General features: G+C 36.7%; 1 protein-coding gene across 1 annotated transcript; it reads right to left on the bottom strand.

The window, feature by feature from the left end:
• Positions 1–6,182: 6,182 nt before the first annotated feature.
• Positions 6,183–7,127, bottom strand: LOC102468964 (olfactory receptor 478). The gene has a single exon (XM_006143979.1). The coding sequence runs from the start codon at positions 7,125–7,127 to the stop codon at positions 6,183–6,185; it is 945 nt and encodes a 314-aa protein (XP_006144041.1).
• Between the last annotated feature and the right edge of the window lie 7,514 nt (positions 7,128–14,641).

The following is a 14,641-nucleotide window of genomic DNA, read 5'->3' as shown; positions in this document are numbered from 1 at the left end:
GGGCGCGTGTGCGTGTGTGCCCAAGATCCCGAGAGGAGAATGGAGGAGAAGGGATTGTGGCGTGACCATCCCCGCTGGGGGGTGATTTCTCGCTTTCTGTCTCTATGTCTCTCTCTGTCTGTCTGGCGAGCGCACGCGCCCTACAGTGAAAATCTCTCAAAAAAAAAAAAAAAAAAAAAAAAAAGCCAATGTGAAGAGCTGTTTTAAATATACAATGCCAATATGTTGATTAACACCCATTTTATAACTTCTAGGGTCACAAAATATAACATATCATTGTCATGAAAGTCTTCTGTGTTCAAACTAAATGTGTATACTTCAGGGTTAGGGTACACGAAGAATGTAGTTTTATGTTTTCTCTACTGTTTCCTTTATGTGAGAAATCTATGTTAGAGAGTATTTTCTTTGTTCATTTATGTAATATATTTCTAAAATGTCATCTGATAAATTAACATCTTGGAAAAGCATCAGGTACATAGCAGAAATACAATTGATGGCAGTATGCATAGTCCAGTTCACTTTCTCTGGAAGACTTAGATTCTCTTATACAGAATTATGATCATTTTGGGGACTAGGGATCCTGGGTTTTCAGAAAACTTTTATTCCTGTTTACCAGACCAAAAAGAATTTGTTCTAAAGTTTTGCCACCAGAAGACTCAATTTGGACCACACAAAAGGCACTCTAAAGGCTTTCTAGACAAATCTTTGATATGTAGAAAACACCTTGAGGAGTGGAGGGAAGGAGGGAGGGAGTTGGACTCAGAAGAGCTTTCTTTCAGCAAGCCAAGTGGTATTTCCAGCGCATAGAATTACTGACTGGGACACCTCAGCTGATGCAGGCATGGAATACAACCACCATCCTTCTTTGCAATCTCTCATGAAGGTGTTCATTTCCACTACCTTTGACACTGCTTTAAGGTTTTTATTATTGAGTTTGGAAAATTTTCAGACTTCTAAATTACCTCCCTGACTCCAGAAGTTCCTCTGTAATGATTTCTGATTAATTACTTTTAAAAATTAAAATATAGTCTTCCAATTATTATAAAAGAGATGTATATCATTTGAATCCCAGAGCAAGAATAGATTCTAATGCCTCACAATTAGATGTTCATGGCAATTCAGGTCAATGGAAGCATAACCAAGAACAATTGTAAATATGAAGACAACCTAAAAGAGTATCTAGCTTAACAAAATCCTGGCCACTCAGCACTCTGGTAAATGAAAGTATTCATGCATTTTTTTAAAAAAATAACATTATAGAATTCAGGGGTAGACATCAGTTTTTATACTGAAATAATTTTTAAAATTCAGCTGCTTATATTGAACATTTATAAAATATATATGTATAAGCCACTTGTATATCCTGTTTTCTATAATGTCTTTATAAGTCTTTTGCCAATTTTATTGTCATATTGCACTTTTCTTTCTTTCTTTCGTTTTTTCTTTCTTTTTTTTTCTTTTTTTTTTTTTTCTTTTGAGAGGTTTTTGCTATAGGGCACATGCTCTTGCCAGGAAGACAGAGAGAGAGAGACAGAGAGACAGAAAGCGAGAAATCACTCCCCAGGGAGGATGGCCACACCGCAATCCCTTCGCCTCCATTCTTTTCTCAGGATATTGGGCATTCATGCAAATACACCTGGCATGATGTTCATGCTGCCGGCTCTGGGATTTGAACCACCATCAGCCATATGGGAGTCCAGTGCCTTAACCACCATACCACCTGCTGACCCATCTCTCAGTTGGATTTTTTTGATAAACTAAAGTTTTTAATTTTAATGAGATCTATTATTTGTTTCTTTCTTTTTAAGATTTGACCAGAGATGGAGAGAGAGAGAGAGAAAGAAAAAGGGAAAGCAAGAAAGTAAGCCACCAGGTCCCAGACTCAGACCATGGTCAGTCAAGTGGAAGTCCAGCGCCCTTAACCACCATGCCCCTGTTGGCTCCATAATGTTAATATTTAATTTACAAATAAAAGAAGAAATCTTTGCCAAATAAAAGATCATGAAGACATTTTCTTATGCTATCGTCTAGAATCTTTACATTTTGGAAATTCGGCATTTTTTTAAAAAGTTTATTTTTTTCATGAAAGACAGAGATGGAAAGAAAAAGAGAGAGAGAGACACACACACACACACACACAGAGGCACCCCAACAGGGTCTTCATGACATGATCAACCTCTCGTTTTAGCCAGCTGGAATCCCAATCATGCATGTGGACCCTGTGGGACAGGGAGGTCCCAGGGCATGATCACAGGACTTTTGTCATTTGGATCCAGTTGTATTACCCCTGTGCCATCACCTGGCCCCTTTGATTATTTCTTTTCATCTGCTAGTTCAACATAGGCAAGACCCACAAACCCATTTTCAGTGAGACTGTGTGGGACTACAGAATTTTTACTAGTTCTTCCTCCTCCCTCCACAACTTCTAAGGATATCCTTGGAGAAATTGAAGTTGGGTGATATTATTTCTTTTTCCATGTGGGTTTCTTCTAAACTTTGAACTGTCCACACAGTTCACACTGTCATTCAAGCACTGGCTGATTCCATCTCACTTCTTCAAGTCTTTCAGTGTAGGGTGGTCAGACCAGGCACCTCTCCTCAGGTACACAACGTGCCGCAGCTGTCTGCTCACCCATGTATCAGTTCATTAAGGCTTTCTTGAGTCTTCTACTCATAGATCATTTCATGTATAAATATGATAATTCATTTTGTCTAAGTTTTTCTTGTTGCCATATAATGAAAGATTTTTTCACATCCTTCTAAATCCTAATTCAGAGATGCAAGAGAGTCAACTTCAATTAATTAATAAATGTTAGATTGATCTAGAATATTTTTTAAGAATTATTTTATTTAACTTTATATATTTATTTTTATTTGATCAGAGAGGGACAGAGTGTGTGTGTGTATGTGTGTGTGTGTGTGTGTGTGTGTGTGTGAGAGAGAGAGAGAGAGAGAGAGAGAAAGCAAGCCACCAGGTCCAGGACTCAAACCACAGTCGACTATCTGGGAGTCCAGCATCCTTAGCCATCATGCCACCTGCTGGTCTCTCAATTTTAAGATCTAGAATTCTTGAAATTAATCCATCATTGGTGCTTTTCCATTAATTTTATTTGCTTTAATTTACTAATATTTTGTTTAGTAAGTTTCACTAGAAAGAAGACATTTTCCCAAAAGTATTTTACCTGTCATTTTCCATCTTTGAAATAAAATTTACAGGTTGGTGTAAAAATATATAAAAATGATTTGGATGGGACAGCCAGTGGTGTGGTGGTTAAGGCAGCCAGATCATACATGGCTGACTGTGGTGCTGGAGTCCCATACCCAGTGTCTTAGAAAACACACCAGGCATGTTTGTGTGCATGCCCAAAATCTTAAGAGGAAAATGGAGGAGAAAGAATTGCAGCATGGTCGTTCTCCATGGAGGTTACGTTCTTACTTTCCCTTTCTTTCTCTGTTTCTCTCTGGTGAGTGCATGCACCCTATGGCAAGTGGAAGAAAAAGAAAAAACTGTAACAACAAAAGATTTGGAAACGTTTTTGTTATCTTTTCTCAAAACTTTTTACAAAAATGATGGTAACCCTATTTAAAATAATGCTTTTAATTTTATTTAGTCTTTCTTTCTGAGTGGGGATGGCATTTTGTTTTCTCTTATCATACTAACCATAGGTGAAGTTATTATACTGTTTTTTAAATTTTTCATTGATTCTTAAAAATTGTGCATATTTATGGGATATAATGTAATTCTTCAATACATATACACTATTTTTTTATAGGTTTTTGCTGTAAGGTGTGTGCGCTCACCAGAAAGACATAGAGAGACAGAGAGAAAGCAAGCCAGAAATCACCTACCGGGGAGATGGCCACGTTGCAATCTTTTTCCTCCATTCTCTTCTCATGATCTTGGGCACGCACGCACACGTGTCCAACGTGAGTTTAAGCCACTGGGTCCGGGACTCAAACCTCAGTTGACTACATGGGAGTCCAGAGACATAGCCATTACACCAACTGCTGGTTCTGATATACACTATTTTTAGTGACCAAATTAGGGCAATTAATATGTCCTTCACTTCAACTATATTAGTTTTATTTTTAGGTAGTTTGGGGTATGTTTTAATACGACACAGGTTGCCAGTTCACAATGAATCTTTGGTAAGATTTTTTTTGGCAATGCTTTCGCTTTTAGTCTTTCACATTAAATTTGCATTTGATGGGACCAGCAGTTAGTGGCTTAAACTCCCACAGGGCATGCATGCATGCCCAAGATCCCAAGGAGAATGGAGGAGAAAGGGATTGCCCTGTGGCCATCCCCCCTGGGGGGTGATTTCTTGCTTTCTGTCTCTCTCTGTCTTTCTGGCGAGCGCACGTGCCCTATAGCAAAAACCTCTCCAAAAAAATAAGAAAAATAGTATTTGCATTTGACTTACATAATGCCTCAACAACAAAAACAATAATGTAGATTCTAAATGGATTAATATTAGGTTTAAAATTTAAGTCAACATTATTGACATCTACATATTAAATCTATAGATCTAACGTGGTTTGAATATTTATATATGCTTTGTTCTTGTCTAGGTTTTGTATTTTCTGTTAATTTATTTTTAAATACTTCATAGAACTTTAGATATATAGACAAGATTTTTAAATTTCCTTTTAAACTTGGTATTGATAGTGAAACCGAGCAAGAACCCCCTAATGTGTTTTCTAGGGTTTATAAAATATAAAGTCCATTTACATTGTAATGGCCCAGAGTAAAGAGTAAGTCTTCAGACTTCGGTTATGATAATGACCAACATGGACCCTGAGTGAGGGCCATTTGACCTCTAAAACTCTCACTTAAAGGAAAGGTTTTTCATTTCAATATGTAAGATGTTTTGTAGGCTGGAAACTACTGGTTGTGAGCTCAAAGACTCCAGGCTGAACGGTTTCAGACACCTAAAGAGGAATTTGATTATCTAAGGCCTCACCAATCAAGAATGCCCATGAAATGATCACGCCCTCTTAAACCAATCACTGAACTGATCATGCGTCTAGGACCTCCACCCTTAATTTTTGTCCTTAAAAAGGCACGTGGGGAACATCTCAGGGAGACCGGGTCTTTTCAGCATGAGCTACTCGCTCTCCTTGCTTTGCACTTTGCAGTAAAGCTGTACTTTCCTTCATCACACCGTGTGCCTATGGTGGTTTTATAGCGCTTGGGCGAGCGGACCTGATTTGAGTTCGGTAACAATAGTACAAAGAAAAAAATAATTTCACATTTTTGCATATATAAGCATTATTTTAGATATTATTTTTAATGTATGAGGTATCCAGAAAGTTCATTGAGAATGCTTAATTTCATTTTTCCATAAACATTTGTGGTCCAATTATATACACACATATAAAGCTTATCATCACATTGCCTAATCTTCACAACCTTATAATATTGACATGAATATGATATTCATTTTTAAAATGAAGAAACACAAGTCTTGAAGAGTTTTAAGAAATTTATTCAAAATCATTGCCCCTCAAAGTCTGAAAACCACTCTAACAAATGACCTTCCATAAGAATTCCTGGATACAGAGATGAGGTTTAATCAGTTTCTTCCTATACCTTCTATATTTTCTCATAAAGCCTCTCATTCAACTGAATCGTTTCTTTTTCTTTTTCTTTTCTTTTCTTTTCTTTTTCTTTTTCTTTTTTTTTTTTTTAGAGGTTTTTGCCACAGGGTGCATGTACTCGCTGGAGAGAGAGAGATACAGAGAGAGACAGAGAAACAAGAGTGAAAGTAAAAAAATCACCCCTCAGTGGGGATGTAATCCATTCTCCTTCTGGGATATTCAGCACACAAACACATACATACAACACCCAGCAGGATTTTCAAGTCACCAAAACTAGAACTCCTGGTCAGCCATGTGAGAATCTAGCAACGTAACCACATGCCACCTGCTGGCTACATGACAGAATAATTTTTAATATTGGGAAATCAGGAAAGTCATGATGTATTTTTACATATGAAAAAAAAAAACAGAAAAATGTCTTGACTTTCCCGACCTAATATTTGCACATATGGATTAATTACAGCTTGTTTTCTCTTCTGATAGCAAAATTTGAGTAAACATTTGCAATATGTTGTAGAACGGCATAATAGGTATTTAAGTAGAAAGCGATAACTATGTTAGACACTGGATAACAGACATCACTAAGAAAATATTTTTCTGTGAAGCTCTCTCTTCAGAGCCCCCTTAATTTCATTGTTCCTGAGACTGTAGATGAGGGGGTTCAGCATGGGTATGACCACCATGTAGAACACAGACACCACCTTGTTCTGGTCAGTTGAGTAGTTGGATTTTGGCATCACATAAATGAACGTAACGGTCCCATAGAACAGAGTGACAGCAGTGAGGTGGGAAGTGCAGGTGGAGAAGGCCTTGTGGCGCCCCTCAATGGAGTGCATCTTCAGGATGGTGATGAGGATGTAGATGTAGGAGACAGCTATGACAATGGCTGAGACCACAACGATGAAGCCAGCAGAAAATGAGGCAACAGCTGCAGGGATACTTGTATCAGAACAGGAGATCTCAACTAAAGGGGCAAAATCACAGAAGAAATGGTTGACTTCATTTAGCCCGCAGAAGAATAAAGAATAGAAGCAAATAACATAGGAGAAAGCATTGAGGAAACCAGCTGTGTAAGCCACCAGGAGTAACTGGACACAGAGCTGTGTGGACATTTTGATTGAATAAAGCAGTGGGCTGCAGATGGCCACAAAGCGATCATATGCCATGGCAGCCAGAATGAAGCATTCTGTTGATCCAAAAAAAACCACTGAACCAAGCTGGAGCCCACATCCAAAGTAGGAGATTGTATTTCTTTCCACCAAGAAGTTTACAAGCATATTAGGTGTGACAGAAGATGAGTAGCCGATGTCAGCCAAAGCCAAGTGACTCAGAAAAAAGTACATGGGATGATGGAGCTGAGGGGAGATTCTGATCAGGACGATTGTGCTGAGATTGCCAAATACGGTCACCAGGTAGATGCACAGGATGATCACGAAGAGGATGACCCGAAGGACTGGATCATCTGTTAAACCCAATAAAATGAACCCTGTCACTACAGTGTGGTTCCCATCCACCGGGGAATCCATGAGACTGTGTAGCTGCTACCAAAATAAACCTGTGATGAAAACTGTATATTAAGAAAGTTATATATTTCACATTTTCATTCTCATCAATACATGCATAGAGCTTATTACAAAGAAATCACTCAAATAAATATATTTGACTAAGAATGTATTTACTAAACTTTATATGTTTATGTCTAATAAATCTTTCTATATGCTAAAAACATAAGAAAAACCGTTGTAACTATATTGTCATATATGTATACCAGAGACTTAAAAACATTTAGAAAAATGGAAATAAAGTAAGAGCTTCTTTTGCTTTTCCCCAATTTTGAAATCCATGCATAGTTTTTCCTTAATATGCCTTCCCTTGTGTGTATATGTGTGTTTCTTGTGTTCTATGTACACGTATTTTATACATAAATAAAATGTACCATTGTGGTTTAAAAGCTAAAGATAAAATATACCTATGATACTTATTAGAATAGCAAAAGGGAATGTGAGAATAACAAAACCAATTCAAATATATATGTGTAGTATTAGATAACGAAGAAATTTCCTGAATGCTTATTAAATTACAGGCACAAGATTAATTGAATTATATATTAATATATTCAGGTTTTTTGAAATAATATTTATTATTATTAAGTTTTTATACATTAAACCACTATACATCATTTAACTTGTAGAGAAAGTTTACTCAACATGAAATACACCTCAGACCAGTCTAGTTGAGACTACTATACACGTTGCCATCAACAGATAATTAACCATTTCTATGTCCCACAGAAGTCTTACTTCACTATCTTTGGAATAATTTTTTTTCCTTTTTTTTGTTAGTTTTTTGCGATAAGGCATGTGTGCTCACCAGAAAGACAAAGAGACAGAAAGCAAGAAATCACCCCCTGGGGGAGGGGGTGGGGATGGCCATGCCACAATCTCTTCTCCTCCATTCTTCTCTTGGGATCTTGGGCATGCATGCACATGCACCCGGCTTGAGTTTAAGCCACCAAGTCCAGGACTTAAACCGCGGTCGACTACATGAAAGTCCAGCAACATAGCCATTATGCCATGTGCTGGTCTCAATCTTTGGAATAGCATTAAGCACTGTTATTGTTTCCATTTTAAGGATGAACTGAAGTGAAAGGTGAAATAACTTACCTAAGGTTACGTATGAAGCAATGGAATCAGGATGTGAACTTCAGTCAGTTCGAACTCAGTCCATTCCCTGGGTAACTTTGCTGTAATGAAATTAAACAGTAGTTACAGTGAAGTGAAATACACAGTTTCCTGGCAACTAATTTGTTAAAGAGGTGTCTAATTAGACACCTCTAGTAACACATTTACTATGTTTACTTTTAAAGTGGAACATGTATAAAGAGGAGAAATACAATTTAGTTGATAGGACAGGGAAGAAATAAGAATTCCCAGTTAAGATTAAGAATGAGTTCACCTAATGTAAGTTTATTAAGAATTTTAAAAGTTTCATTTTAATATTGTTACCTTAAGTAGCTTCAAATAGTCTAATCACTATGTAAACAATTGTGATTAATATTTGGAAAATTTTAAATTAAAGCATTTTAATCAAACACATCAAATCACTTCCTAACAAAAATATGGTTTTAAATTAGAGTACTATGGATTGAAGTAGCATTACTTTCGACATAGTTTACAGCTGGTAATTTCATCCTAAAAAGTTAAGAATCTCACCCAGATCACCCAGGTAGTGTCCAGGCTGACCCTTATCTCCCAAGTTTTTGGCTTTATAGCCTCGTCTTTGTGCATAGTATCCAGTTGGCTGTGAGCACTGGGACAAAAAGTAAAAATCCAAAGTAAGCTCATCCACAGGATATTTACTAACATAATTCCCCAAAGTATTTGAAAGACAGTGAAATTATTAGCATTACAATCCAGTGCTAAGTTAGAAAGTGTTAACATGATGTGAGTTTCTGTCTTCACGATTAGATAAATGAGGAAATTTGATAAATGTAGTTATGCCTATTTATTAAAATGCATTTTCTGTGGAAACTTAGTTCAGTTAAAGTTCCTTCTAATTGACTGTTTATATCTGCCCTTTTTCTCTATGAACTATAAATATAAAGTATAAACTATAGCTGGCAAACGCAGATAAAACTTTAAGGAATAAATGGTTTACAAATGAAAATGGAAATCAATAAATGAGATTTACTCACTAAAAACAAAATCTTAATTGCTGACCTAAGAATTCATTTATCTTACAGTACCAACTTCTTGAAAGTTCTAATGGTTATATATAATAGCCATGTTATATTCTTTATTATTCTGTGCCTTTGGGGATAAATCTCTGAAGATTTTGGTTGCAAAGATGAATTGAAAAGCATCAGGGATCATTATCTCATCTCAAGTGAAATATCAAACAGTTCAATTAACACAAACACACTTAATCTTTAAGGGTTCATCCATACTCAAGTGATCAATATGTTTCTTTTTATGTAAGTGCTGATGCACATCCATTGATAATTATTGGGAATATAATAGAATAAGTTATCTCAAAATTAAACATTGGTTCTAAATTACTTTGACATTTTTGGTTAAGGAATACTAAATTGCGAATATAAGATAGCAGCTTTCACTTTGTTCAATATGCCTTTATCTTACAGATATTTTGTAATAATAGAGATAAGACACTCCATTAGGTTTACCAGGGGAAAAGGAGGTGGATGCCATATGGTATTGAATTTTAAATCCCACCAGTATTTAGAAATATACATAATTTTATTTCTAGCAAAGGCTATAGAATAAATACCTTTAAGTTCTATAGATAAAGAATTATGATGTTAACAGGAGTTTGGATGACTTCTAGATAAAGCTGAGACTTTCACATCACACGACTCAAAAGGATGACTGCCAGCTGGTGGTTTATATGACTATGTAGATGATGATGAAGACACTGACATTCTACCAGACAGACCAATCTAATCGCCGTGCTAATCCTAATTTTAGAATATCCCTTCACATACCCCTGTTGTCCTCCTGATGGACGTGGTTTATCATGGTGATGCTAACAGACTTTCATTCTGAGGTTACTCTATGCCAAGCACCACGCTTCATGCTTCATATCTGTTATCTAATTTAACCCTCAAAATAATTTGGTAAGCTAAATTATTATCATTTTAAATTATTATTAAATTGTAGTTTGCTCAACTATAAATTTTAGATAATGGGAGTAAGTATCCCCATTATAGTTGAACAACCGGATTTTGTTTAATCTGCATGCCCAAATGTATTCAACTCGTAAAATTAAATCCATGTTTAAATTTCTGGTAAGAATGAAGGTTTGAATGTGCAGTCTGAATGTCATCAAGAGTTATGAGAAGTATTTCATGATGGGTAAAGCCTTTTTACATGCAAAGTGAGAAATAGTGATTGTTTTAAAAAATAATTGGAACAATATTAATAATGATCGGGAAAAACCATAGAAAAGATATTGAATGATGAAGCGGGGAGATTAATGTCTCTGTATTGACTGACATGCATGGCATTCCCTTTTGAAAAAGCAATGTAATACACTGTAAAGGTATATGCAATCCAATGTAATATAAACAAGATTATGATGATAATAAAAAAATAAATAAATAATAATTTAAAAAGTTAAAAAAAAACCAGAGTTAACTCTGTGATGACCACTGGTTTCCAACTAGTCTCTGATTTACAGTTTTCTCTCCCCACTGTCGGCACCCTGCTCTGTTGCCTACAACTGGCTGGTTCTGCAATCTGTCCCTGAGCAATCTCTCATGCTCTCATCAATGACAAGCCTTGTTGACTTTTCATCAAGAAAGTTATATGGAAAATATGTAAAGGTTGATATCCTTGATCTGATGGCAATGTGATCCATGTTTTTGCAAAATTACATTATGTGTTATGGAGATGTACAACAATTAATTGTGAAGAAGAAAAATGTTTTAAATTCCAACAAAGAGTGTCCCATTCTGTCCATTTTTCCTCTGCAATAGCTGTCCTCATTGATTTTTCCTCATGCATTATTACACTTTCATATTACAGTCAGAGTGAATTATTTAGTAAAAAGGATTTAATTTGATTAATTTTATTACATTTAAATAGTTCCATGGCTCATAAGAGAAAATTAAATCTCTGAGAAAAGCTGCAGAGGCTGAAGCCAAACACCAAATATTTCACCTGGACATTCAGGGCTGAGTATGTCTCTTCCAAACAAACTCCTGTCCAACTTCTGTCCAACTTCTTCCTTCTTACATGTAAAATTGTTGCCTTTGCAGGGTACTAAATCAGGCTAATCTCTACACCATTTTTTGTTTATTCCTTCTTATTTCTGGCCAATTTATTTTTGTCCAAGTTCTTTCTCTACTCTCCATTCCCTGTGCTTAGTATTATCAGAACATTCTTCCTACTCTTCCTTTCCTCCTGGAATTCTCTCATTTCTACTTTAGGACTACTAAAGTAAGAACGGGAAAAATACCTCTTTCTCTTCAAAGTTTCCCTCTTTTACATCTCTTATTTCCAAATAGACTCTTCCCTTTTAATATCCACTTTTTAAATAATATCCCCATTATTTTGATTGCCCTTAGGGTGTTTTCTATTTGTCCTCAATTATTTGACAATTCAGTACACATTTTTTACCTTTTCTTTGCCTTAAGTTTCAAGTGTGTCATCTCTCATTGCAAAAGGAATAAGCAAGGTGTTCATAAAGAATTCAATGATTACAACCTAGAAATTTTATTAAACTGGCACCCAGGGAACTTAATGCAGCCTCCTTCCTGTTCCTGCATCAAATTTGTGATAGAAAAAATTTTATTACAGAAATAGGCATGTAATAGTAGAAAACCAGAAAATGGAAAGATACTTAGTGGGCTTGAATTATGACCATTTCTAAAAACATAAAAAGGCATGGGCCAGCCAGTGGCATGGTGCCTAATGTGGCTGAATCTCACATGGATCATTGTGCGGTTCAAGGATCTTGAAAAATACACCAGTGGTTTGTGTGTGCCTGTCCAAATCCTGAAAGGAGAGGAAGATAGAAGAGAAGGAATGTGATGTGACCATCCCCCATGGAGGGTGCTTTCTCACTTTCTCTTTCTATCCCCTCTTTCTTGCTCTCTCCAGCAAGCACACACACCCTCTAGCAAATTTTAAAAAAGAAAAAGAGGTGACAACCTCTCAGCATTGCCATATTCTGTTGGTTAGAAGAAAGTTATTCAAGAGGAAAGGATTACACAAGGGTGTAAATACTAGGAGAGGGGATCACCGAAGGCCATCTTAGAGGCTGCCAACCATAATGGGACACAGTCAATTAAATCATAATTGATTTGAGGATAAGTGTTCAGTTAGAGCCGGTCAGAATCAGGTCTGAGATGTTTGCTGGAACCTCTGGGAAAGTGGCATTGCTGGTGCGTTTTGATGGTAGAAGAAGGTAAGCTTGAATGTACTGCTGGTTCTAACTTCTGCTGTGTTGGAGAGAATGTGCCTAAGGTGACAATATAATAGAAAAACCAGAGGCAAGAGATAGAAGATTAGATGACTGATAACATCCTTTGAGAACCAGATACAGCCTTGCCTATAACCAAACCCTCAGAGTTTTCAGTTACGGTAAACCAAGACATTCTATCTTCTTAGGTCATTTTCAGTTAGCTTCTGTCACCCATAATCCAAAGATTCCTGACAGGTAAAATGCTTCACAGATACTTTGTATTTAGTTTGCTCAACTCACTTTTATTACCCTATCTTTAACTTCCCCACAAACCTGCTTCTCTTCTTAGGTTCTATGTCACATTTAAAAGCATAGCGCCAAAGGCAAGCAGGCAATGTGATTAAGCCTGTCCCTCTCTCTGTCTTACTCTGGTGAGTGTACACACCCTGTGACAAATTTTAAAAAAGAAAACAAAAAGAAGATAAATTCTGGAATCAGCAGATAGAGTAGTGGTTATGTTGCTCTATTCTTACATGGACGAATACAGCTTGAGTCTTGTACCCAAAGGCTTGAAACTCATGCACACATGCATGTGCATGCATGCCCAAAATCCCAAGAGGAGAATGGAAGAGAAGGTATTGCGGTCTGGCCATCTATTCTGGGGTGGGGGGCGGATTTCTGCTTTCTGTCTCTCTGTCTCTGGTGAGTACACAAGCCCTATAGCAAAAATCTCTCTCTAGGGAAAAAAAGGAGATAAATTCCAATCATTGAGAAAACCACAACCTAAATGCCTGTTAGAAAAAAACAGGTGACAATGTTCTGGAGTTCATGTTGGGTAAATTCTCTTTGCAGGCCAAATGATGTGTAGTGATTGAATGCTTGAAAAAATAAGAATATAGAATAATAATAATAATCATCTGAAAAAATGGTGAAAAGCTATTTGATGATGATGTGGATAGTAATGTCTTTGTCTTGACTGATATACATGCTAATCATGCTGGAAAGAGAAATGTAATACACTGCAAAGATATATGTGATTAAATGTAATACAAAAATTATGATAATTAATTTTTTACTGTTTTGGAGTGAAGACATTTTGGAAGCAGTAGCCAAAGTGAGCAGCAGGTCTCCAAAATATAAACTGTGGCTTTATTGAAGAATTTAGGCATTGTAATCCTTCTTTTTCCACCTTATTTCAATCAAGAATCAGTTTCAATGTTTTCCCTGGGAAGCAAAGGTGAGCAAATATTTGGCCCACAAGGCAAGGCAACACTCTAGGGATTTTCAAGATCTAGGAAGTATGAAAAGTAAGAGTGGTTAAGAAATCCAGCTCTGGAGACTCCTTGCCTGACAGGGCATGCTGTCATTCTATTAAGAGTGCTGAAGATGGCTGAGAAAAATTGCTGACTGTAAATGTTTGTGCATTTACATAAAAGCTAATGGAGAACCAGTAATACAAATTTAAACAAATAAGAAATAACTAATTGCTCAGAAAAAAAATATAGTATCACGAAGACTCATCAGAAGATCCAACTCTTGTCCTCTTTTCCTGCTGGAACCATGGAGGGCGTTCAAGAGAAGAAAAAGGTTCCTGCTGCAGCAGAAACCAAGAAAAAGGCTCCTGCTGCCATGGAAGCCACCAAGAAAAAGGTTACTGCTGTGCCAGAAACCCTTAAGAAAAAGCGAAGGAATTTTGCGGAGTTGAAGATCAAGCGCCTGAGAAAGAAGTTTGCTCAAAAGATGCTTCGAAAGGCAAGGAGGAAGCTTATCTATGAAAAAGCTAAGCACTATCATAAGGAATATAGACAGATGTACAGAACTGAGATTTGCATGGCCAGGATGGCAAGAAAAGCTGGCAACTTCTATGTACCTGCAGAACCTAAATTGGCATTTGTCATCAGGATCAGAGGGATCAATGGAGTGAGCCCAAAGGTTCGAAAGGTGTTGCAGCTTCTTCGTCTTCACCAGATCTTCAATGGCACCTTTGTTAAACTCAACAAGGCCTCAATTAACATGCTGAGAATTGTGGAACCATATATTGCATGGGGGTACCCAAACCTGAAGTCAGTAAATGAACTGATCTACAAACGTGGTTATGGCAAAATCAATAAGAAGC

Source organism: Tupaia chinensis, unplaced genomic scaffold (assembly GCF_000334495.1).
Source record: "Tupaia chinensis unplaced genomic scaffold, TupChi_1.0 Scaffold000114_1, whole genome shotgun sequence".
Lineage (NCBI taxonomy): Eukaryota > Metazoa > Chordata > Mammalia > Scandentia > Tupaiidae > Tupaia > Tupaia belangeri.
This window is presented reverse-complemented; position numbering and strand designations above follow the sequence as displayed.